The sequence below is a fragment of the Mobula hypostoma genome, chromosome 1, assembly GCF_963921235.1.
Source record: "Mobula hypostoma chromosome 1, sMobHyp1.1, whole genome shotgun sequence".
Taxonomy (NCBI): domain Eukaryota; kingdom Metazoa; phylum Chordata; class Chondrichthyes; order Myliobatiformes; family Myliobatidae; genus Mobula; species Mobula hypostoma.
The window spans coordinates 122,985,806-123,013,114 of NC_086097.1; the positions used below are offsets into that span (position 1 = coordinate 122,985,806).

A 27,309-nucleotide genomic window follows, 5' to 3' on the forward strand; every position below is an offset into this window, starting at 1 on the left:
TTGAGAGAAAAAAAATGGTGAAAGGGTATGTTACAATGAGAACATTGTGATTCACCAGGATATACTTTGACAAGCCTCCGTAGATGCACAGTGGAGAGTATCCTAATTGGTTGCATCACAACCTGGTATAGAAGCACCAAGGTCCTGGAATGGAAAAGTTTACAGAAAATGATGGATTCAGCCTAGTCCATCACAAACAAAAACTTTCCTACCTTACTTATTTTCTGCCCATTATGCCACTGGCGTTTAGGGCAGCAATAAAGGTCCACCTCCACCTCTGACGGCATTCAGGGCTTCCTTCATCATGTCAGTAGCTTCCTCTCAGTCATGCAAGTCCCAGCTGGAGACACAAGAATACTGTCACACTCAGATACAGAAGGATTCTTCATTGTTGTTTCAGTAACAATTTTGTTTTCCTAATCAGAGGTAGTAGCCCTGAGTGGAACACCTGAACCTGGAGGACCAGTGGACCACTCTTAGTCTGGCCTCTACCCTGTGACCTGTTTGATATGGGTCACTCTACCAAAAGCCAAAGCATAAAGCCCTGACTCCAGCCAACATAGGTCTCCGGGTCATTGCAGCACACAGGTCTCCCAACCCTACGACAAGGTTGTGGTCCCGTTGAAGGGCCCTTCCAATCATGGAGTGCATTTACATGGAATGCTGTCACAAGAAAGCAGCATCCACCATCAAAGATCCCCACCGTCCAGGTCATGCTCTCTTTTCACTACTAACATAAAGCAGGAGGTTCAGGAGCCTCGAGTCCCACACTCTTCAGGAACAGTTATTACCTCCTCAATCACCATGGATAACTTCATTCACCAAGACTCTGAACTGAATCTATGACATACAAATTCACTTTCAAAAACTCTTTTGCAGTTCATGTACTCAGTACTATTCAGTTTATCGTCCTTTGCACAATAGTTGTTCGTTGGCCTTCGTCTGTTTATGTACTGTATTTCATAAAATTCTATTTGAACACAGAAAAGTAAAGCGAGTACCAGTTATGCTGACCTTTCAATCTACTCTTAAGATCAATCTAACCTTTCCCTGCTACATAACCTTCTATTTTTCTATTGTTTTTTTCCTGAAATGCCTGAAAGATAGTGAATCTCAAGGTAGTATATGGTAATAAAAATGTATTCTGATATTAAATTTTCATTGAACTTTGAATAGATTGAGTAATTGGCAAAAAAAAATCAAACCATTAGAAGGAGATGACATAGGGTCTGAAGGTGTTGAAGACCCTGGTGAGAGTTGTATACAAACACCCCCCCACCCCCGCCACCCAAACAGTAGTAAGGATGTGGCCTACGAATTGCAGTGGGAGATAGGAAATGTATGCCAAAAGGGCAATGTTACAATAGTCAAGGGGAACTTCAATATGCAGACCGATAGAGAAAATCAGGTTGGATCTGGATTGCAGGAGGGGGATTTTCTAGAGTGACTATGAGATGGCTTTTTAGAGCAGCTCACGGTTGAGCCCACTAGAGGATCAGCTATTCTGGATTGGGTGTTGTGCAATGAACCAGAATTGATTAGAGACCTTAAGGTAAAAGAACTCTTAGGGGCAGGTGGTCATAATATGATCAAATTCACCCTGAAATTTGAGAAACAGAAGCTAAAGTCTGATGCATCAGTATTACAGTGGATTAAAGGGAATTACAGAGGCATGAGAGAGGAGTTGTCCAGAGCTGATTGGAAAAGAAGACTGGCAGAGATGATGGCAGAGCAGCAATAGCTGGAATTTCTGGAAGCAATTCAGAAGGCACAGAATATAAACATCTCAAAGAGGAAGAAGTATTCTAAAGGAAAGATGACACAGCTGTGGCTATCTAGAGAAGTCAAAGCCAACAAAAAAGCCAAAGAGAGGGCATATAATAGACCAAAAAATAGTGGGAAGTTAGAGGACTGGGAAGCTTTTAAAATCCAATAGAAGGCAATTAAAAAGGCCATTAAGAAGGAAAAGATGGAATACAAAAGTAAGCTAATCAATATTATTAAAGAGGATACCAAACATTTCTTCAGATACATAAAGTGTAAAAGAGAGGTGAGAGTGGATATCGGACAGCTGGAAAACAATGCTGGAGAGGTAGTAATGGAGACAACAAAATGACGGACAGACTGAATAAGTATTTTGCATCAGTCATCACTGTGGAAGACACTAGCAGTATTGTGGAAATTCCAGGAGTCGGGTTTATGAAGTGTGTGAAGTTACCATTACTAAAGAGAAGGTTCTTGGGAATCTGAAAGGTCCGAAGATAGGTAAGTCACCTGGACCACGTGGTGTACACCCCATAGTTCTGAAAGAGGTGGCTGAGAGATAGTGGAGGCATTAGTAATGATCTTTCAAAAATCACTAGATTCTGGAATGGTCTAGAAGACTGGAAAATTGCAAATGTCACTCCACTCTTCAAGAAGGGAGAGAGGCAGAAGAAATGAAACTATAGGCCAGTTAGTCTGACCTCAGTGTTGGAGTTGATTATTAAGGATGAGGTCTCAGGGCACTTGGAGGCACACGATAAAATAGACAATTGTCAGTATAGTTTCCTCAAGGAAAAATCTTGCCTGACAAATCTGTTGGAATTTTTTGAAGTAACAAGCAGAATAGACAAAGGAGAATTGGTTGATGTTGTGTATTTGGATTTTCAGAAGGCCTTTGACAAACGCCACACATGAGGCTGTTTAACAAACTTCAAGCCCATGGTTTTACAGGAAAGATTCTGGCATGGATAAAGCAGTGGCTGATTGGCAGGGAGCCTTTTCTGGCTGGCTGCCGGTGACCACTGGTGTTTCACAGGGGTCTGTGTTGGGACCAATTCTTTTTACGTTATATGACAATGATTTGAATGATGGAATTAATAGCTTTGTTGCAAAGTTTGCACATGATATGAAGATAGGTGGAGGGGCAGGTGGTTTTGAGGAAGAAGAACTTAGACAGACTAGGAGAAAGGGCAAAATAATGGCAGATGGAATATAGTGTTGTGAAGTGTATGGTCATGTACTTTGGTAGAAGAAATGAAAGGGTTGGCTATTTTCTAAATGAAAAGAAAATACAAAATTCTGAGGCGCAAAGGGATTTGGGAGTCCTTGTGCAGGATTCTGTAAAGGTTAATTTGCAGGTTGAGTCTGTAGTGAGGAAGGCAAATGTGATGTTAGCATTTATTTCAAGAGGACTAGAATATAAAGACAATATAAAGACAAGAATGTTGAGACTTCATAAAGCACTGGTGAGGCCTCACCTGGAGTATTGTGTGTAATTTTGGGCCCCTTATCTTAGAAAGGATATCCTGAAACGGGAGAGGGTTCAAAGGAGGTTCACAAAAATGATTCCAGAATTGAATGGTTTGTCATATGAAGAACGTTTGATGCCTTTGGGCCTGAATTTGCAGGAATTCAGAAGAATGAGGGGTGACCTCATTGAAATCTATCGAATGGTGAAAGGCCTTGATAGAGTAGATGTGGAGAGGATGCTTCCTATGGTGGGAAAATCTAAGACCAGAGGACACAGCATCAGAGTAGAGGGGTATCCTTTCAGAACGGAGATAAGGAGTAATTTCTTTAGCCAGAGAGTGGTGAATCTGTGGAATTCTTTGCCATTAGCAGCTGTGGAGGCCAAATCTTTATGTATATGTAAGGCAGAGGTTGATAGATTCTTGACTGGCCAGGGCACGAAGGGTTTTTGGGGAAAAGGCAAGAGATTGGGGGTGAGAGGAAAATTGGATCAGCCATGGTGGGCCAAATGGCCTAATTCTGCTCCTATATCTATGGACTTATGGTCTAAAAATTGGCGAATTGCATTTAATGTGAGGAAGTGTAAAATCATGCATTTTGGTAAGAGGAATCTAAAAGGAGATTATTATCTAACTGGAAATGACTGAAATTCAGAGTGGTGTTCTAGTATGGAGATCACAAAAAGTTAGCGGGCAGGTCCAACAAATAGTTAAAAAGGCAGACTGCATTTTGGCCTCAATTATGAAGAGATTGGAGTTTAAGAGCATTACAACCATATGGGTTGTATTTTTGAGGTCATACAGGGAATACTGTGCATGGTTGTGGATCCATGCCTAAAAAGGATATACTAGAAATGGAGGCAGTCAAAACAAAAATTGTCTGGCTAATTCTTGGGATGATAGGGTTGTCCTATCAAGGCAGTCTTGATTGTTTGACTAGAAGGCCATAACACATAGGAGCAGAATTAGGTCATTGGGCCTATTGCTCGGGATTGTACTTTAGAAGTTTAGAAAAAAGAAGGATGAACAGGTTCTAAATATAAACTGCTGAGAAGTACAGATATTGAAAGGTTTTAACAAGTGGGTGATTCATCAACAAACAAATACAGATGCAAAATAAGGGTTTGGTCATTTAAATATTCTTCTCTCAAGGTGGTGAATCTTTGGTATTTTCTGTTCTAAGGTTGGTGAGTCCAGGTCATCAGATATATGTAAGGTGGAGATAATTGAAACATTGAAATATTGAATAATTGATGGTTATTAGGAAGAGCACACTAGAAGAATCGGCCAGCATAGAGATCTGTCACATTCACACTGAATGGCAGGGCAGGTATGAGGGGCCTGGTGACATGGCTCGCTCCAGACTGGCCGGATACTTCGGTAAGAACCAAGGGCTTCATGAGATACAGGATAAAGCAGACTGCTGATTCAGAGAAGGTAAAAGGTGGGATCTGTATTACATAATAAGCTCTTTGTGGTGCTTGGATGCAGTGGTCTTGTCACACTCGTGTTCCCCTGACCGGGATCATCTAACGATTAAGTGCTGATCATTCGACCTACCAAGAGAGTTCTCCTCTGTGATCCTGACTGCCGTTTACATACCGCCAAAGGCAGGTATTAACCAGCCACTCGAGGTACTGAGTGTCACCATCAGCAAACAAGAAACAGCCTACCCCAACACTTTCCAAATCAGTGTCAGGGACTTCAGTTAGGCTTGTTTGAAGAAATCTTTGCTCAATTATCATCAACCTATAAACTGCAGCACCGGGGGATCCAATACACTTGACCAATGCTTTATTACAATTCAGGATGCCTACCGTTCTCTGCCGAGACTGCATTTCAGAAAATCTGTTTGCTTGGCTGTCCTCCTCCGACTTGCATAGAGGTAGAGGTTGAAGAGCGTGGCTCCAGAGATAAGGGCAACAACGAGTGGTCGCGGGAGGCGGAGAGGCAGCTATTGGATTGCTTCTAGTTGGTGGTCTGGGCTGTGTTCACGAGCTATTCAGAGGATCTGATGAATACACCACAGTTGTCACGGACTTTATAAAAACGGTCATAGACGAGTGTTTCCCCACAAAATCATCCAATGTCTTCCCCGAACAGAAACCCTGGATGAACCATGAGATCCACATTCTGCTGAGGGCCAGATCAATTGGATTCAGGCCTGGTGACCAAGTAAAATACAAGAAGTCCAGGTGCAATCTCCGGAAAAGCCACCTCATGTGCCAAGAGGCATTTCTTGACCAAACTTGAATCACTGAAGGATGCTGGACAACTGTGGCAGGGTTTTGCATTACATCATACAAATAAAAACCAAGCAACATAGGTGACAAAAAGGCTTTGCTTCCAGATGAGCTCAGTGCCTTTTACACTCACTTTGACGGTCAAAATATGGAGGCACCTTCGTGAACTCGCGCAGTCCCCAATTACCCTGGATTTCAGTCTCTGAAGCCGATGTGAGAGCATCCCTCAGGAGAGTGAGCCTGTGGAAAGCGTCCAGATGGGGTACCCAGCCAAGTTCTAAAGTCCTGTGCTGAACAACTGACTGGAGCGTTCACTGGCATCTTCAACACCTTGCTTCAGCAGTCTGACATTCCCACCTGCTTCAAGCAGGCTTCAATTATACCGGTGCCTAAGAAAAACGTGGTAACCTTCCTCAATGACAATCATCCAATAGCACCAACATCCACTGTGATGAAATGCTTTGAAAGGTTGGTGATGAAACATACCAACTCCTGCCTGAGAAGTGATTTGGATCTGCAACTTGGATTTGCCTACTGTCACAACAGGTCAAGAGTAGATGCCATTTCATTGCCACTTCACTCAACATCTAGGCAGCAAAAATACACCTCAGGATGCTCTTCTTCAACTACAACCTAGCATTCAATACTACCATCGCCTCAAAGCTTCAAGACCTTAGCCTCAATACCTCCTTGTGCAAATGGATCCTTGATTTCCTCACTTGCAGACCCTGGTCAGTTTGGATTGGCAAAAACATCTCCTCCACAATCTCCATCAGCACAGGTGCACCACAAGACTGTGCACTTAGCCCTCTGCTCTACTTGTTTTATACTTCTGTGAGGATAAACATAAGCTCCAATGTCATATTTAAGTGTGCTGACACCACACTCATTGGCCAAAGCAAAGGAGGTGGTGAATTAGCATACAGAAGGGAGACTGAAGACCTGGCTGAGTGGTGCCACAAGAACAACAACCTCTCACTCAATGTCAGCAAGACCAAGGAGTTGTGTGCTGAATTCAGGAGGAGGAAACCAGAGATCTATGAGTCCATCTTCATTGGGGGATCAGAGGTGGAGAAGGTCAGCAACTTTAAATTCCTCAATGTTCTCATTTCAGAGGATCTGTCCTGGATCCAGCAAGTAAGTGACATTGTGAAGAAAGCACTAATAGTGCCTCTTCTTTCTTAGAGTTTGTGAAGATTCAGCATGGCATCTGAAACTTCGTCAAACGTCTATAGATGTGGTGGAGAGTGTTTTGACTGATTGTATCACACCCTGCTATGGAAACACCAATGCCCTTCAGTGGAAAAGCCTACAAGAAGTAGTGGATTCAGCCCAGTCCATCACGGGTAAAACCCTCCCCACCACTGAGCACATCTACATGGAGCACTGTTGCAAGAAAGCAACAACCATCATCGACGACCCACCATCCCGGCCATGCTCTCTTCTCGCTGCTGCCATCAGGAAGAAGGTACAGGAGACTCAGGACCCACACCACCAGGTTCAGGGACAGTTGTTACCCTTCAAACATCATGCTCTTGAACCATAGGAGATATCCTCACTCAACTTCACTTGCCACATCAGTGAACTGTGCCCACTGCCTATGGACTCACTCTCAATTACTCTTCATCTCATGTTCTCAATATTTATTGCTTATTTATTATTATATTTTTATTTGCAGAGTTTGTTGTCTTTTCCACACTGATTGTTTGCCCATCCTGTTCGGCATGGACTCTCTTACTTCTATTGTGTTTCTTGTATTTACTGTGATTGCCCACAAGAAAATGAATCACAGGATTGCATGTGGTGACATATATGGACTTAGATAATAAACTTACTTTGAACTTTGGTAGTTTATTCCTGCACCTATTTACTTGTGTTCATTTTAAGTTAATCAGAAATTAGGTGAAGCAGAAGTTATTGGTGCACATTTATGGAATTAAAATGTAACAATTTTCAATGGCACACTGGGAAATAACATAACAAATTGCAAAATAATATTCTGATAGGTTCCAGCATTTGCAGTCTCCCTTGCATCTCCCTTGCATTTTAGTCCAGGCTTAGCGATCGGATTTAAATGAGACACACATAAATTTAAAGCCCATGGTAATAGAAGATAGATGGGGAGTACAACACAGTACAGGCGCTCCAACCGATAATATTGTGCTGACCTTTTAACCTACTCTAAGATCAATCTAACCCACGTAGCCCTCCATTCTTCTATTGTCCATGTGCCTATCTACACACCTCTCTAATGTCCCCAGTGAATCTGCCCCCAGCTGCGTGTTCCACACACCTACCACTCTCTATGTAAAAAAAAACTATCTCTGACAACCCCCCGTACTTTCCTTCCAATACCTTAAGTTAGGCCCCTTTTTATTAGCCATTTCCACCTTAGGAGAAAGGTCTCAGGCTGTCCATTCACCCTATGCCTCTTACCATCTTGTACACCTCTATCAAGTCACTTCTTACCCTCCTTTTCTCCACAGAGAAAAGCCCCAGCTCTCTCAACCTATCCTCAACTTCTTGTATCCTGCCACATAGAGCACAGCTATTAGGTACAATCGTCAACTATTAGGTAGAACACCAGATGAGTAACCTGGAGCGTTAATCCAGATACTGATTGGATACTGATCCAAAGATATATATTCAAGTCCTAAATTTAAATACAATTAATTAGATGGTCCAAAATCTTTAAAAAAAAAGATTGCAGCAGTAATGGAAGCTATGTATCTACTAGACAGTTGTAACAGACCCATCTGCTTCGCAATTGTACTGCTCACTAATCTGCCAACCTGGTTTAGTCTAGATAACTACAGAGCCAGAACAGTGTAGTTGTATTGTAAAAGCTCTGGCAAACCTCTTGTATACAAGATGACAGAGGCATAGATTGAGTTGACAGCCTGAGACTTTTTCCCAGGACAGAAGTGAATAATATGAGGGGGCTGAATTTTCAGGTGATTGGACGAAAGTATAAGGGGAATGCCAGATGTATGATTTTGACAGAGAGAGTGGTGAGTACGTGGAACACCCTGCCAGGGGTGATGGTAGAAACAGATATATTAGGGACATTTAAGAAACTCATATAGAAATGCACATGGATATCGAAAAATGGAGGACTATGGAGGAGAAAAGGTTTATATTAATTTTAAGAGTGGGTTAAAAGGTGAGCACAGCTTCATAGTTTGCAGGGTTTGAACTATGTTTTATATTCTATAAACCAGCCAGTTCATTGGCAAAGTAAGGACTTTCGATGTTGCTGTAAATTGAAAAAGTAATTCTACTATCAGAAGCAAACGCAAGTTTGGATTTGGTGAAATTTATTGAATTGGACATTAAAACTGCAGTAACCACAACTCTACCACCTTCATATTCTTATCTAAACTTCAGAAGTTGGGGTGAGGTGGTGGGTCTGGTATGTTGACAGAGATCCTCCTCTTCCCTGTGCGGTGTGGTAGCATAATGCTTTACAGCTATCTCTACGCTCAGGCTTCAATTCCCACCACTCTCTGTAAGGAACAAAGGTTTCCTCTGGGTGCTCTGATTTCCTCCCACATTCCAAAAGACATCTGGGTTAGGGTTGGTGAAACGTGGGGTGGCTATGTTGGCGTTGGAAGCGTGGCGACACTTGTGAAGGCTTGCCCCAACACATCCACGGGCGGTGTTGGTCGCTGACACAAACAATGCGTATTTCAATACTTCCATGACCATGTGACAAATAAAGTTAATCCAGTCATTCCTTGTCACCTTCGCTGAACACCTTTGCTCTGTCTGTCACAAAAGATAGTCATACATTTTAATTCTAATCCCCATTCCTGGATCGACATGTGGCCCATGATCTCCTCTATTGCCATGATGAGGCCACTCTCAGGTTGCAGGAGCAACACCTCCAATTCTACCTAGATAGCCTCCAATCTAATGGCATGAATATCGATTTGTATAACTTCCAGTAGATTCCCACCACCACCCCCCAGCCTTCTTCCTTTCTCCATTCCCCATTCTGGCTCCCCTCTTACCCCTTCTCTTCTGTCCTGCCCACCACCTCCCTCTGGTACCCCTCCTCCTCACCTTTCTCCCATGGTCCACTCTCCTCTCCTATCAGACTTCTTTATCTTCAGCGCTACACCTCTTCCACCTATCACCTCCCAGCTTCTTAGTTCATTTCTCCTCCCCCATCTCCCCATCTACCCACCTCACTCCTCACCTAGTCCCACCCATCACCTTCCAGTTTGTAATCCTTCCCCTCCTCCCACCTTATTCTGGCTTCTTTCATCCTTCTTTCCCGTCCTGATGAAGGGCTGCAGCCCAAAACGTTGACTCCCCATAGATGCTGCCTGTGCTGCTGAGTTCCTCCAATATTTGCTGTGTGTTACTCCAATCTTCTCTAACTCTGGTTCACTGTGCAGTGTAAATTTCCAGACGAACTATTGGCATGAACCTTAACTTGTCTTACAGGATAGATGCGGAGTTGCTTTATCTCCCGGCTGGCCTGTTCAGGAACAGGGTAACAGACAAAATGAGTGGCAGGCCATTTAGGACGAAAAGGGAGCGAGGAGAAAGAAACAAAATACCATTTTTCACCAGTCTTACTCATGGAATATTGTAATTGACTGATCACTTGGGTTTGTGCATACACAATCTTCACTTACTCAAAGTTTTAATTAATTTCAGCACATCAGCAGCAATATTTGTTCCTGTTCTCAGCTGCCTTGAGCTCAATACTCCATGCATACCAAAGGTACTAACTGTTTTTTTCTTCCTCTCTTTCTCTCACCTCCCTCTCTCTCACACACACACACATATTATTAAAACAAAGTTTGCAGCTGACCCATCAGAATGGGGGCGGGGTTATATGCACGGAAAAGCAAATCACGGAACAGTAATTTATTCATGTAGTCCCACAGGACATGAATTATTTATGAGACTCCTGCCCTGTTCACTGCGACAGTAAGCATAATGCAGGTGACCTTCTTGCTAACCAGACAATGTGAAATCAAAAGTCCCATTGACACGTTTCAAGGAAACATTATGATCTCCGAACTGCAAGTAATCTGGGTCATGCTGACTGATCTGCTGGTACAAATCGAAGTATCACAGCAGCAGGTTAGAAGAGATGGTAGCAACTCCTTAGAGTTCTGGGATTCAGTTTTGCTAAACCAAATTATTTTTCAGATTACTGCAATAATCTTTTTTCCAACATATGGCCATATAAAAATCAGACAGATTTATTTTGCACTTCTATTGTCAGCCAGCCAACTTGCTTTAATTTGAAATTTCAGCACCTCATCTATGCAGAAAGCTTGTGGAATTTAGTTCAATACCAATCCAATTAACCTTTATCAAGTGAACCAATCATGGTTTTGGACAAAATGAATGCTTCACTTTCTGTTTCTTTAATCAGAATGAACTATTAGAGTGATAGTGTCATAGAACTACACTCAGTGGCTACTTTATTAGATACAGAGGGAACCTAATAAAGTGGCCACTGACTGTACAATATGTTTGTGTCTTCTGCAGCTGCAGCCCATCCACTTCAAGGATCAACGTGTTGTGCATTCAGAGATGCTCTTCTACACACCACCGTTGTGACGCCTCGTTACTTGAGATACTGTCGTCTTCCTGTCGGCTTGAAACAGCCCATCCTTCTGTCCTGACATCCCTCAATACCAAGGCATTTTCACCCACAGAATGTTTTTTTTTGTCCTTTGCACCATTCTCCATAAATACATAAGAACATAAGAAATAGGAGCAGGAGTTGGCCATCTGGCCTGTGGAGCCTGCTCCACCATTCAATAAGATCATCACTGATCTGGCCATGGACTCATCTCCACCTACCTGGCTTTTCACCATAACACTTAATTCCCCCACTATGCAAAAATCTATCCAACCTTGTCTTAAATATATTTATATTTACTGAGGTAGCATCCATTGCTTCAGTGGGCAGAGAATTCCAGAGATTCACTAGACACAGATACTAGAGACTGTGTGTGAAAATCCCAAGAAATCAGCAGTTTCTGAGTTACCGAACCACACTGTCTGGCTCCAACAATCACTCCGTGGTCAAAATCACTTCTTGCCCATTCTGATGTTCTAAACAACACTGAACCTCTTGACCATGTCTGCATGCTTTATCCACAGAGATGCTGCCACATGATTGGCTGCTTCAATATTTACATTAAGCAACAGGTGTACAGGTGTACCTAATGAAGTGGCCACTGAGTGGATTATATCATATTGTACTATGTTGAAACAGAACTATCTTACCACATTATCATCCAGACTGTTGATTTAAATGACAAACAACAACGGGCCCAGCACTGATCCCTGCAGCACACCACTAGTCACAGGCTTCAAGTCAGAGAAGCAGCCACCTGCCATTACCCTCTGGTTTCTCCAGTGAATCCAATGTCTAACCAGTTTACTACATCATCCTGAATGTCAAGCGATTTGAGCCCCTTTATTGACCTCCCATTCCGGATCTTGTCAAAGGTCCATGGCTTTCCTTCATCCAACTAGAGTTGATGATGTTTCCTTCATCAACTATGGTTATAGTTTTAACTATAAAATTTGTTAAACACATCCTGCCACACACAAAGCCGCATTGACTATCCCTAATCATTCGTTGTCCTTTAGAATACCTTCCAACAACTAATATCAGGCTCACTGTCCTCGAATTTCCCTACTTAGTCTTATAGCCTTTCTTAAACAACGGAGCAATATCAGTTATCCTCCAATCCTCCAGCAGCTCACACTCAGCCAAGAACATTTTAAATACCTCTGCTAGGGTACCTGTAATTTCTGTGCTAGCCTCCCACAAAGTCTGAGGGAACATCCTGCCAGGCCCTGGGGATTTATTCACCCCAAGTTTCCTCAAGGCAGCGAACGTGCTGATCCAGTTTACCACATTATTATCCACATCGCTTATATAGATGACAAACAACGGACTTAGCACTGATCCCTGCAGCACACCACTTGTCACATACCTCCAGTCAGAGAGGCAACCATCTTCTACCACTCTGGTTTTTCTTGTGAAGCCAATATCTAATCCAGTTTATTACCTTATCCTGAATGCCAAGCAACTGGACCTTCTTGATCAACCTCCCATATGGGACCGTAGCAAAATCTATGTAGGCAACATCCACTGGAATTCCTTCATCAACTTTCTTAGTAACTTACTCAAAAAGTTGGTTAAACATGTCCTACTATGCACAGAGTCATGATGACTCTCCCTAATCAGTCCCTGTCTGTCCATATACTTATATATCTGGTCTTCTAGAAAACCTTCCATTAATTTACCCACTGCTGATGCCAGGGTCACCAGCCTATAATTTTCTTGCTTATTTTTAAAAACATTAGTTATCTTCCAGCACCACCCCTGTGGCTAAGGACATCTTAAATATCTCTGCTAGGACCCCTGCAATTTCAGCACTAGGCTCCCATATGTAAGGCTCCTTGTCATTGACTACAGCTCTGCCTTTAATACCACCATTCCAAATAAACTGATTCCTAAGCTCCGGAACCTGGGTCTTAGCACTCAGACCTGCAGCTGGATCTTCAACTTTCTCACAGACAGGACCCAGGTTGTAAAAATAGGGGACAAGCTCTCCTCTACAATCACTCTGAGCACTGGTGCCCCACAAGGCTGTGTACTCAGCCCCCTGCTGTACTCACCCATGATTGTGTAGCCAAGTTTCCATCAAACTCAATATATAAGTTTGCTGATGACACAACAATTGTAGGCTGTATCTCCGGTAATGATGAGTTTGAGTACAGAGAGGAAATTAAGAACCCTGGCATGGTGTGAAGACAATAACCTAACCCTCAACGTCAGCAAGATGAAGGAATTGGTTGTTGACTTCAGAAGGAGTAGCGGACCACACGAACCAATTTACATCGGTGGTGCACAAGTGGAACAGGTCAAAAGCTTTAAGTTCCTCGGGGTCAATATCACAAATGACCTGACTTGGTCCAACCAAGCAGAGTTCACTGCCAAGAAGGCCCACCAGCGCCTTTACTTCCTGAGAAAACTAAAGAAATTTGGCCTGTCCCCTAAAACCCTCACTAATTTTTATAGATGCACCGTAGAAAGCATTCTTCTAGGGTGCATCACAATCTGATATGGAAGTTGTCCTGTCCAAGACCGAAAGAAGCTGCAGAAGATCGTGAACATGGCACAGCACATCACACAAACCAATCTTCCGTCCTTGGACTCACTTTACACTGCACGCTGTCGGAGCAGTGCTGCCAGGATAATCAAGGACACGACCCACCCAGCCAACACACTTTTCATCCCTCTTCCCTGTTGGAGAAGGCTCAGGAGCTTGAAGACTTATACAGCCAGATTTGGGAACAGCTTCTTTCCAATTGTGATAAGACTGCTGAACAGATCCTGACCCAGATCTGGGCCATACCCTCCAAATATCCAGACCTGCCTCTCGGTTTTTTTTTTGCACTACCTTACTTTCCCTTTTCTATTTTCTATTTATGATTTATAATTTAAATTTTTAATATTTACTATTGATTTGTACTCCAGGGAGCGTGAAGTGCAGAATCAAATATCGCTGTGATGATTGTACGCTCTAGTATCAATTGTTTGGCAACAATAAAGTAAAGTATAAGTATAAGGTTGTCCAAAGGATATTTTCAGACGGTTTCACCTGTGGCAGCAACTCTATTTATGAGAACAATGATATTGTAATGGAAATTCAGCCTGTTTATCACTGAAATGAAGAGACTGTTGAGATGGCCTCCAACCATCAGAGGTACTGACAGTTAAGCCCAGATTTTATCTTGGGGTTCGCCATGTATGGTGGGGGGAAGGTGGTTCCTCTGATAGTCCTGATTTCCTCCGTCATTCCAAAGGCATACGGGTTAGTAGGCTAATTGGGCACATTGGTGTAATTGGGCAGTGAGGACTTGTTGGGCAAGAAGGGTCTGTTACCATGCTGTGTCTCTAAACAATTTAACAACAAAAGTATCATTTCATTGAGAAAATCTCTACGTTTCCAGCTGTCAGGAGGATGAAAACTATAGCTGCATGTTTTTTTCATTTCCAATGGAGGTAAGAGGCACCCGCCATAATAAGTCAGATCTCCCGTTGTCCCAGAATCGCTGCTCTCCTTCTCATGGGCCTCGGTGCTTGTTCCAGCATATTTTTCCATTAGGAGCCCAGTTTTCAGTACCTCAGCTTGGCTGTGTCTTACCGCGGTGTATCTCAAAGTAAAATAAACATCAAATGGCCATCATAAGGCTTTTCTAACCTCTGGATCTCACTTCCATTTGATCACCATTCTAATTTTAAACTGTTTCTATTCCATATACCACCAAATACATTTTTATTTGTTTTATATAGATTCAAGTAGAAGATGAATGGTGAGGAATCTAAAATGGTTGCTGTTGGTCAATTGGAGCATGAAAACTTTGACACAAGTAGTTCCAATATCACCGCTCCGCCCAGCAATCCCTGACTCATCCTTGCCTAATCATGGGACAACTTACAAAGACCAAGTAGCTACTAATGAGTACGTCTTTGGACTGTGGGAGAAAACCCACACATTCCAGTGGGAGTGCATACAGACTCCTTACAGATGACGTTGGAATTGAACTAACCACTAAAGGCCCAGAGTGAATGTGGAGAGGAGCTCAAATGGCTGCCATGCAGGCTTTAAACTTTATCCTTGAAGACAGGTGCCTGCCTTGGCTGGATTCAAGTTCAAGTTGAAATTTAATTGTAATTCAGACATGCACATCAATACAGCCAAATGAAGCAGCACTGCTCCTGGGCCAAGTTACAAAACACAATGCCAACACATACAGCACAATGCCCATAGCACTGTTACTGCAAACCTAGAACCCTCTCTTTCTAATTGCTGGAGTAACTGAGAAAGGTTGATCCTGGTGGATTGCAAATCAGTGAGTTACGGAATGCAGCTGCCTTCTGCAGACTGGCAGCTGTGAGAACTATCTGAAGCAGAGCAGAAGGACCTCATGGCACGACACAGGTGCACAACACCTGAGGAACAGATCCAGCCTGGTTAGGTGAGTAACAGATCACCGATCTTCATCTCTCTGCTAAAGGCACATATTTGCAGCGAGTTTCTAACAGCTAGCTTCTGACTGGCCAAACCCGGCCAGGTCCTTCCCCTTGTAAATGATCAACCCCACACCTCAGAAATAATTTGGTTAGACCATAAGACATAGGAGCAGGATTTAATCATTCGGCCGATCAAATCTGCAAAACCATTCCATCATGACTGATTTAATATCCCTCTCAACCCCATTCTCCTGCCTTCTCCCTGTAACCTTTGATGCCATTACTAGTCAAGAGCCTATCAATCTCTGCTTTAAATATCCCCAATGACTTGGGTTCCACGGCTGCCTGTGGCAATGAATTCCACAGGTTTACCACCCTCTGGCTAAGGAAATTCCTCCTTATCTCTGTTCTGAGGCTGCACCCTCTTGTCCTAGACTCTCCTAATATAGGAAACATCTTCTCCATGTCCACTCTGTCTAGCTCTTTTAATACTCGGTAGATTTCAATTTGATCCCCGTCATTCTTCTAAATTCCAGCAGGTACAGGCCCAGAGACAAAATGTTAAACTGCGTCACCAGGTTTACCATTTGTCAAATCTCCCACAAATCGAGCATTCATAATAGAAACATTTCAAATTATTTTTACTTCTATTAGCTTCGAGATTTAAAATAATTGAAACATAAGTGCATTTAAATCCATTTAATTTCTAACAGTTAAATCCAGTTAATCTGAAACATACAATTTCGGTGTAACTTACCGAGATCCCGTGTAGCTCCTCCTCTCTTCTGTAACAAATGGAGTCACTCAATTAGACTGACAAAGGAAGGGCACCTATGTTTCTTGGCTGCAAAATCGCAGGAAACTGGTGTACATGTGTGACAGTAGTGAGGACTTCACAGGCCATTCTTTCTGGAACTGTGGTTCCCCACTTTTTTATGTCATGGACCCCTACCATTAACCTAGGGGTCCATGGAAGCCGGATTGGGAACCCCTGGTGTAAGTGGACCTCAGAAGGCAAACTGACCCTCCTGGCAAGAGTGTCCCTCTTTTAACAGCAGCTGCCAAAACGTGGCTATGTGTCCAGGATATTCCGGGCTGTGGAGGCCTATAATCATTTTTCTAGAATGGTCTGCCCTTGTTTTGGATGGCTGTTCAAATACATTCATAAAATTGGCCATTGCCCATTCAAAATGAACCAACCTCTTATGAGGTGCCCTGTTAACCTTACGTATTCTACTGTTCATAATCACTGCTGATTGCTAAGGTTACTGCTGCTGCAAATGTTGGGCATCTTTCTTCAATCAAATGAAAGTGACTGTAACTCGACTTGTGGGTAAGTAAAAATTATCGTCGTCTGGAAGCTGTGAACTTCTACTGCTGATAACGCGTTACTTTCCTTCTTCAGCAGCCTGGAATTATTTGCTGGTGGATTGTATGTGCGCAGCAAGAACAACAACACCATAGTGTGTTTAAACGTTTTTACTGAGTCTCGTTAGTAATGGTGCACGCTGGGCAACCCGCAGCATGGAACTGGGACCACCGAGACAAAAACATGAGCACGCAAAAGCCTGCACAAAAAAGAGAAATCCTCCTGCACGTGGTAGATCCAATCAATTTACAGTGCGATCGGTCGGCCACACACCTTCTCCCCACATTCTCGCAATTGATCCCATATCCTTCCGAGGGCTGGTTTGAGACCAACTGCACAGAGGTTCTCGATTGAATCTTCAGACTGATTCGAGAGAGAGCTCACTAGCTGTGCTGGTAATTGCATTCTAAGAAATGCACCACAAAAATTCTGCAGTATGCAGCTACCTAGCTGTCCTATTGCCCGGGGACAGAAGTTCTGAAATCACTTCTCAAACATCATTCCCGTTTCAGATACTTCCAGCAATAGCCAGATGAATGCTTTATTAAATATTTTGAGAAATAACCAATCCCACTGTAAAAATGATTAATCTTCAGTGTGGCTGAATTAAAGTGAAAGTGAATAAATTTACACTTGATATATCGGTGGAGGATATTGTACCTGCGTGTACTTTTCACCTGACTGCCCTTCTAGTCTCCTTGGATAACCTATTAAATGATCCAATCATTCTTATGATTCACTTTGCAAAGTTTAAGAGATTAATGAAACTAATTATAGCACTTTCCAATAAGATGGAATGACCAATCAACACAACTGAGTTCCATATTTTATTATCTGTAACACAGCCAAAAATGGTCAATTTATTTAACCAAAACAAGCACTTGTACTTGCTTGAGCTACAATGATAAAATGGCATGAATACAGTGTAGCCTTTACCAGTTGAGCAAACCTTCTATAATACACCATACATGTACATTAATAAGTGTGCTAACCCGCACATACTTAAACTGGGGTACAGATAATGTTGTTACACTTGCAAATTCACATGATTTTTGATAACAAATTGTGATTGGATATTAAGGTTTCTGAATAACAGATGTTTACATACAAGGACTGAATTCACTTCTGTGCGAAAGTGGGTACATGTGTTTTTATGCTGGTATTCGGGGTGATTCCAGTAAGCACAGGTAACCTTCCAGTTCCTTCAATGTAGATGGAATGAATGACAATTTTCTTGTCACAATATCAGAACATTTCATACAAATCCCACTGTGACACAGCACAGACCACCCTCCAAACCCCACCATTACCCTTGTCCAAGACAACATGTTTTTTTTACACAGAGAGTGGTGAGTGCATGTAATGTCCTGCTAGGGGTGGTGGGAGAGGCAGGTATATTAGGGACATTTAAGACACTTTTAGACAGGTATATGCTTGGCAGAGAAATTGAGGGCTATGTAGAAGGGTTAGATTAGTTTAAGACAATATGGCTGAAGGGCCTGTACTGTGCTGTGATGTTCTATGTTCCATGCAAGAAAAGTTTTTTTAAAATTTATTGACATACAGTGTGGTGTAGGCCCTTCTGGTCCTTTGAGCCTGGCCCAGCAATCTCCCAATTTAATCTTAGCCTAATCACAGGACAATTTACAATGACCAATTAGCCTACCAAACAGTATGTCTTTGGAATGTGGAGAAAACCCAGGCGGTTATGGCGAGAAAGTACAAACTCCTTACAGGGAGTGGCGGGAATTGAACCCGGGTCACTGTTACTGTAAAGCGTTGTGCTAACCACTACCTCAACATGCCGTGATTTGGTTAGCAGCACTTTGTCTAACAGGATTGATCTTGAAATGGTGGTACATCATGGGCCTGCATAATGAGTATAGTTTTTTTTGTCACATCGGCTTGTTTTGCTGTTGTTGTTTTATTGTTTGCTGTATTCTGTTCTGTGATGTTCTGGCAAGCACTGTGGGCATGCTTTATTGGCGTTGGAATTGTGTGACAACACTTGCGGGCTGCCCCCAGCACATCATTAGGTTGTGACGGTAGTTTTGATGGACGTGTAATAAATAATTCTGAATCTGAATCGGCGGCTGGAGTGCAGGAAGTGGAAGACATGACACATTATCCACCAGGGTGGTGGAACATCCAGCTAATTACTTCTGCAAGATCACAAAGGAGGCATGGCCACAGCCAGCAAATACTCCACCATGGAAATAAGGAAGACTGCCACTGCTTCGTCACAGGATTTGAGCACAAGCCTTACTGTTGCACAGCAACGACATTTCGCAGGCACACTAAACCGGGAAGGAGTAGTGGTACATGTATTTCATGCTACTGCCACATTTAAAGCTTAGACCTAAACAGCTTGAGTGTTAGCAAGGGAGCTGATTACACAGGACGACAGGTTAGTTGGTGGCCCTAATGGACACTGAATCCTGAGTGGTGTTTAGACTGATGTTTAGCTGCGGTAGGACAGAAGCATTTTACAGACTCAGTCAAGGGGACCAAGTTGCATATGTCCAATATTTCTGACTGTACACAGCCAGGTCACAAAGTAAGCTGCAGGGGGAATACAAAGAGGCTGTATTAAACCCCATTAAATAAACAGAAATGAGATGGCAAATTGGGGAAACTCTGGAATTTTCCACTTTGGCAGAATGAATGGAAATGCAGAATGAATAAAAGTGTAGAATATTTTCTGAACGGGGGTGAATTCAGAAATCAGAGGCACAAGGGGACTTGGGAGACCAACTGCAAGATTTTGTAAAGACTAACCTGCAGTTGAGTCGACGGTAAGGAAGGCAAATGCAACATCAGCATTTGTCTCCAAAGGACCAGAACATAAAAGCAAGGATATAATGCTGAGTGCTTTATGAGACATTAGTCAGAACATATTTGGAATATTGTGAGCAGTTTTGGGTTAACATACAACAATAGTTTGAAGCCTCTGGGCCTGTACTCCCTAGAGTTTTGAAGAATTGGCTTGGGGGTGGATCTTACTCAATATCGACTACTGAAAGGCCTAAATACAGTGAACGTGGCGAGGATGTTTCCTATAGTGGGGGAGTCTAGGACCAGAGGGCACGGCCTCAGCCCCATGACGTCCCTTTAGAACAGAGATGAGGAGGAATTTCTTTAGCCTGAGGGTGGGGAATCTGTGGAATCCATTGCCACAGGTGGCTGTGGAGGGCAAATCATTGGGGATATTTAAAGCCGAAGTTCATAAGTTCTTAATTAGTAAGGGTGTCATAAGTTACAGTGAAGGGGCAGGAGAATGGGCTTGAGAGATGATAAACCAGCCAGGATTGAATGGCAGGCCAGACTCAATGGGCCACAAATGGTGTAGTTCTGCTCCTGTGTCTTATGGGTAATGGAGAAACTTGGGTAACCCACTTTGCTTTGTATCAGGCAGGTAGCTGCCCAGAAACCAGCCTGATCGAAATGCTTTTCATTCACTCAAGCAGAGGTCACTAGGTTAGGCCCGACTTGGGGGAGTATGGACATTCCAGGCTTCGCAGAGGGAGGGAAAGATTACTGTAAGGGAAAGATTTTTGATTACTGTAAATATTACTACTAACGAGGAGCTTTGTTTAGGGAGAAAGATCTGCTGGCTGAAGCATCTGCATCTGATGTAGAAAGAGAGCTAATAAGTTAAACACAAGAGATTCTGCTGATGCTAGAGATCCTGAGGAACACAAAAAGTGCTGGAGGAAGCCAGCAGGTAAGTCAGTGTCTACGGAGAGGAATGAACAGTCGAGGTTTTGGGATGAGACCCTTCATCAGGACTGGAAAGGAAAGAAGAAGAAGCCAAAATAAAAAGGTGGGCAGGGGAAGGAGTACAAGCCGGCAGTTGATAGGTCACAGCAAGTGGGGGGGGAGGTGGATGGGTGGGGGAGGGGTTGAAATGAGAAGCTGGGAGGTAATAGGTGGAAGAAGTAAAGGGCTTAAGGAGAAAGCATCTGATTGGAGAGGACAGTGAACCATGGGAGAAAAGAAGCAGGAAGGGCACCAGGCGGGTAGAAGGGAAGGAGTAAGAGGAGAGCCAGAATGGGGAATTGAAAATCAGAGAGAAGGGAAAGGAGAAGAAATGACCTTAAATTAGAGAAATCAATTTTTATACCATCAGATTAGAGGCTACCCAGATGGAATATGAGGTGTTGCTCCTCTAACCTGAAAGTGGCCTCATCATGGCAGTAGAGGAGGCCATGGACTGACATGTCGGAATGGGAATAGAAATGGGAAGTAGAATCAAAATGGATAGCCACCGGGAAATCTCGCTGTAGTATTGGACAGAGTGAAGGTGCTTGATGAAGAGGTCCCCTCAACCTAAAGAGCCGACAGAGGTTCAGAAGATAGAATAAGCAGCCAGTATCTTTATCTCAGGGTCAAAATGTCAAATACTAGAAGGTATGCATGTACTTAAGGTGAGAGAGTGTAAGTTCAAAGGTGATATTCAGGACAGGTACAGTGTTTTACCCAGTGAGTGGAGGGTGCCTGCAATGCACTGCCTGGGAGGGTAGTGGAGGTAATTATGATAGAGGTGTTTAATAGGCTCTTGGGCAGGCACATAAGTGTGAAGAGAAGAGAGGGATATGGATATTGTGCAGGCAGAGTGATTATTTTAGTTAGGCATTTAATTATAAGTTTAATTAGTTCAACACAACATCGTGGGCTGAAGCACCTGCTCCTGTAATGTGCTGTTCTATATTCTATGTTGGCTTCAGGACAGGCTAAGTCCTGATGAAAGGTATCAGCCTGATATGTCCATAGATGCTGCCTGACCCGCTGAGTTCCTCCAGCATTTTGCGTGCGCTGCTCTGGATTTCCAGTATTTGCAGATTCTCTTGTGTTTAGGATTTGCCACAGTCTCCTTATCTGCTGGGAGTTAAAGTCAGGCCTTTGTCCACACATATTATTACATAGCTATCAGTAGTTTTTTTTTCCCTGACGCAAATAATTACCAGAATTTGTTGAAGGCAACAAATAGTACAGGAATGGCACTATCTGGGTGGACTGATTCAAGATTTGGCTATTTGTATTCAGAAAGGATATATGAATACTTTAGGAGTATTCATAAATATATAGCAATTCATAAATATATTGCATAAATACAATCCCACCAGCTCGCCACTACGCTTTGGATCACGTGGACAATAATAACACCTACGGCGTGGCCGCTGTTTATTGATTACAGCTCAGTGTTCAACACAAACACACCCTCAGTACTAATCAACAAACTCCAAAACCTGGGCCTCTGTACCTCCCTCTGCAACTGGAACCTCGACTTCCTGATTGGGAGACCACAGTCTATAAGGTTCAGAAATAAAATCTCACCCTGATTGATAATCAACACTGGCACACCACAGTTTGTGTGCTTTGCTCGCTGCTCTACTCTCTCTACACCCATGACTGTGTGGCTACGAACAATTCAAACACTATCTATAAATTTGCTGATGACACAATTATTGTTGGCAGGATTTCAGATAGTGATGAGGAGACAAACAGGACAAATATGCACTCAATGTCAGTAAGAGTAAAGAAATGATTGTTGGCTTGAGGAAGGAGAAGTCAAAGGAACACATACCAGTCATCATTGAGGGATCAGAAGAGGAAATGGTGAGCAGTTTCAAAGTCCTGGGTGTCAACATCCTTGTAGATCTATCCTGGGCCCAATATATCGATGTAATTACAAAGAAGGCATGACAGAGGCTATATTTCATTAGGAATTTGAGGAGGTTTGGTATATCACCAAAGACACTCACAAATTTCTATAGATGTACCGTGGAGAGCAATCTAACTGGTCACATCACCATCTGGTATGGAGGGTCCACTGCACAGGATCGGGAAAACTCTGCAGGAAGTTGTAAGCTCAGTCAACAATGTCATGGGAACTAGCCTCACCAGCATCAAGGATACCTCCAAAAGGTGACGCCTCAAAAAGGTGCATCCATCATTAAGGACCCCATCACCTAGGATATGCCCTCTTCTCATTTCTACCATCAGGGAGGAGGTCACAGGAGCCTGAAGACACACATTCAACATTTCAGGAACAGCTTCTTCCCCTCCACAATCAGATTTCTGAATGGAAAATGAACCTATGAACTATTTTCCCTCTCTTTTGCACTATCTATTTAATTGTTAGATACACCATGCCTTGAATAATTATTCAGCCTCCACAACTATTTTCACATTTTACTATCTCATTTTCTAAATTTAAACTAAATTGAAGTAGAATTTTTCGCGTTAATTTACAACACATAGTGCATCGTGTCAAATCAAAAGAAAATTTCCAAAACCTGTCAATAACTTACTAAAAATTAACAACCAAAATCGTGAAGCTGAATTCGTACTCATCCCCTTTGTAATTACTACACTAACTTTCCTCAGATGTAATGCTTTATTTTAACTTACTAACTCACTCAATTTGTTAATGTAAGAAATTGGGTGATCACCTGTTTTCAATTAATTCATAAGAATAAATACCCCCCTCTCTCTGTAAGGTCAACTATATGGTAGATTTTCAACAGACCAAACAGAAAATGAAGATAAAAGAGCATTCAACACAAGTCAGGGAAATGATAACACAGAAGCAGAAATCCGGGGAACAGTACAAGACCATCTGAGAGGCACTGAACACACCTGGGAGATCAGTGCAGTCCATCGTGAAAAAGTGGAGAAAAATATGAAACCACAGCCATACTGCCCCTCTAAACTTAGTTGCCAGAGAAGAATGGAACTTATAAGGGAGGCCACTGTGATACCAAGTTATTCTGGGTCTGTAGAAGTCAGTAGCTGTAACTGGAGATGAAGTTCATGGCTCCACAATCTCTAAGACCTTGCACAAAATAGTTATATATGGAAGAGTGGCAAGGAAGAAGCCCTGGCTGAAACAAAAAGACATATCCTTGGCAGTAAAGGCATTGCAAAGCATCACCTAGAAGATACTGTAAAGATGTGGAAGATGGTCTTGTGGTCGGATGAGGCTAAGGTGGAACTTTCTGGCCTCAACACTAAGCAGTATGTGTGGTGTAAGTCTAATTCTATGCATCAGCCCGGTAACAGCATCCCTACTGTATAGTATGGTGGAGTAGCATCATGCTTTGGGGATGCTTTTCAGCAGTATGGACTGGAAGTCTGGTCAGGGTTGATGGGAAGATGAATGCTGCTAAACAGAGAGAGATCCTGGATTTGAAAAAACAGCTAGCCTCTGCCAGAACACTGAAATTGGGGAGGAAGTCACTCTTTCAGCAGGACAGCGACCCAAAGCACACTGTCAGAGCAAACATGGCGTGGCTTCAAATGACGGAAATTGATGTCCTTGAGTGGCCCAGTCAGAGTGCTGACCTTAACCTGATTGAACGTCTCTGGCAAGACCTCAAGATTGCTCTCTACTGATGCTCCTCAACTAACCAGGCATGGCTTGAGCAATTTTGCAAGGAGGAATGGGCAAATCTTGTTTCATCTCGTCCGTCACAGTTAATAGAGACTTATCCAAAAAGTCGACTGGCTGTAATAGCTGTGAGAGGTGGTTCAACTAAGTACTGAACAAAGGGGGAATGAATAGTTTTCGACTTCTGACATTTCAGTTCTTGAATTTTTAATTTTTAAATTTTCCTTGTTTTCCAGTTGCTGTGAAAGAAAAGGAGCACGTGATTCACAATAAAAAGTTTCAATTAAATTGATCAGAATCCTGGATTGTAGTACTTATTTATGTGAACACAGGGTTGGGGGCTGAATACTTTTACAAGGCACTATATACTTCTTATTGTTATTTATAGATTCTATTAGTATGCATTAGTATGCAGAAGTACAGCTGCTGCATAACGACAAATTTTCTCTGACAAAGCCCTCCATATTTCTATCATCCATCTGCATATCGAAGAGTTTCTTAATTGTCACTATCTATAAAAAATAGTAACATCTGTCATTGTTGGTTATGAAAGAATTAAAATATGGAAGTAAACGTCCAACTGGAATGGGTCAAGGGCAGTGGAAGTAGACAAAACAAATGTCTTTGTTCTTGCCATGTATTTGAAGGAATGGAGGTTGCTATTTTGTGAAACCGCTCTGCAAACTCCATTTTGTGAACTGGTGAACTGGTTTTGATTAGCTGAGTAAGCTATGGTTTTGATCAGGAATTGGTAAGACAGAACATGCAGGTTCATGAATAGGACATCCTGTGTCGGACCTTAGTAACTCGAGCCTAGCAACTGGCTGATCTGCTCTGATTCAGAACAGAGATACGTTAATTACAAGTTTTACTTGCAAGAAGGGCAGTAAAATGATGCTGGTTTGGACCAAAGCCACTGGAAATCTGTTATATGTCAGCAGATAAATCAGAGCCAATGAGATTGAAACACAGCATTTGAACTGATAAGGGAAGAAGAATGGGGAGCTTCAGATGCAAAATGGTGAGAACTCTGGAGATTAACAATCGCAAGACTCCCATGTCAGGGCCTGTGTGGAGAAGGATCAATCGTTTGGGCAATGGGAAATCCCCTATTTCAGTGTTATAAATTAGAGAAGTGATCTTAGGTTGTATTGGGACAGAGGGAGAAGTAGAATTCATGTGTTAAGTTGTTGGCCTGGGGTCAACATAGTTATGTTGATGTTTGTACAGAGACAATAAAGTGCGTGCTTTGATTAATTAAGAGTTGTGTAGTGAATTGCCTAACCTAGACCTGCTGATGATAGGTCAACAATGTAAAACAGATTTTTAATGGGGTTACAGTATTTTGTGAAACACCGCAGGACTGTATCAGTCCTTCATGAGCAGAAGGTGTGATTGTTACAAGTTGTTTAAGACAGTTTCTAAGAGAAATCGAAGTATTCACACACTGATTTTTTTTTGGCTGTACATCAGCTTTTTCCACCTTCTGTTTTTCTTTCTTGCTGCAGGGTGCCACAGAATATAATTAACCTGAGTGATTTTCCAAACAGAGTAGACCTGAACCTGATTCGATGGAACGGCAGATTCTTTTCCGATATACCACCTGTGTTTGACTGAATCCATGCGGGACGTGAATTTTGTATTTCCTGCCTGCCCCACTTTTGGAATTCTACACAGCTATCACTTCAGGAAGTAACTTTGGTTGTCTGGCAGCAAGCTGGCCCCTTCTACCTATCCTTTAAGAAGGTTCTGTCACAGCGGGAGCCTTTGATGGGAGGCACCATGCAGATTCACCATCCAGCTGCATTGTTTTGCTTCTGAGGTTCAGCACTACATGCACAGTGATGGAATATGACATGGGGATTTTGTTAGCTTTTGATAATTACATTGATTTAGCGTAAACACCACCGTTAACAGTTGCTGCCACAGAGGTGAAGCAATTTTAGCTCGGTGACTTCTGGAGTTTGGAACTGCATTCCACTGCTGTCTGTAAATAGTCTGTACGTTCTCCCCATGAACCGCATGGGTTTCCTCCGGGTGGTCTGGTTTCCTCCCACAGCCCAAAGACGTACAGGTTGGTAGATTAATTGTCCTGTGATTAGGGTAGTGTTAAATAGGAGGGTTGTTGAGTCAGAGGGGCCTGTTCCACACTGTACCCCTAAATAAAGGAATGAACATTTTGAAAAGATTCAGTCACAAAATACTTGAATTCTGTGGTGACTTTGAGAACCATGGCTGTGTCTGTGTGGCTCAGCTTCCAGTGTGAGGTAGAACAGTGATAATACCTCCATTAGACACAGTGAAAGTAGGTCTCCTCAGACAGAGTCCAAAGACCTGGCTTCTGGACCGATGCAGGCCAAGCAGCACCTGACTAAGCTGCCGGCGCCATTGCTGTTCATTCCTGATGGCTCTGGGCCTGTACTCACTGCCGTTTAGAAGAGATGGACGACCTCATTGAAACCTATCAAATATTGAAAGGCCTAGATAGAGTGGACATGGAAAGGATGTTTCCTAGAATGGGGAGAGTCTAGGACAAGAGAGCATAGCTTCAGAATAGAAAGACATCCCTTTAGAAGATGAAGAGGATTTTTTTTTTGCTGAAGGGTCATGAATCTGTGGAATTCATTGCCACAGACGGATGTGGAGGCCAAGCCAGTGGGTATATTTAAAGATAAGGTTGATAAGTTCTTGATTAATAAGGGTGTCAAAGGTTTTGGGGAGAAGGCAGGAGAATGAGGTAGAGAGGGATAATAAATCAGCCATGATGCAATGGCGGAGCAGACTCGATAAACTGAATGGCCCAAATCTGTTCTCATGTTGTATAGTTATAGACTACTATATATCTTCTCACCCTCTGAATACATGGTACAACATCAAGCAGACCCGAATGTACACACCCAAAGAGGTACTTGCAGATGTAGGTACTTCTAGATACTTGTAGGTGTAAGTGGCTAATACAAGGGGGCATAAATTTAAGGTGATTGGAGGGAAGTATCGGCGAGATGCAGATGCAGGGTTGTTTTATACACAGAGAGTGGTGA

At 42.7% G+C, this 27,309-nt stretch overlaps 1 protein-coding gene across 4 annotated transcripts in view; it reads right to left on the minus strand.

The window, feature by feature from the left end:
- LOC134350204 (coiled-coil domain-containing protein 102A-like) overlaps nucleotides 1-27,309 on the minus strand; it is a 657,542-nt gene that overhangs the window by 119,737 nt on the left and 510,496 nt on the right. For 2 of the 4 annotated variants that reach the window (XR_010018849.1, XR_010018848.1), the window contains exon 9: nucleotides 213-340. The exons of 1 other annotated variant lie outside the window; for it this stretch is intronic. Coding sequence is in view for 1 of the 3 variants with exons in the window: in XM_063055234.1 (XP_062911304.1) it covers nucleotides 22,890-22,899 (10 nt within the window). In the remaining 2 variants the exon portion in view is untranslated. Of the gene's footprint in view, nucleotides 1-212; nucleotides 341-17,695; nucleotides 22,900-27,309 lie in introns of those variants that run through there. One more of the 4 variants, XM_063055234.1, reaches the window with a different exon arrangement.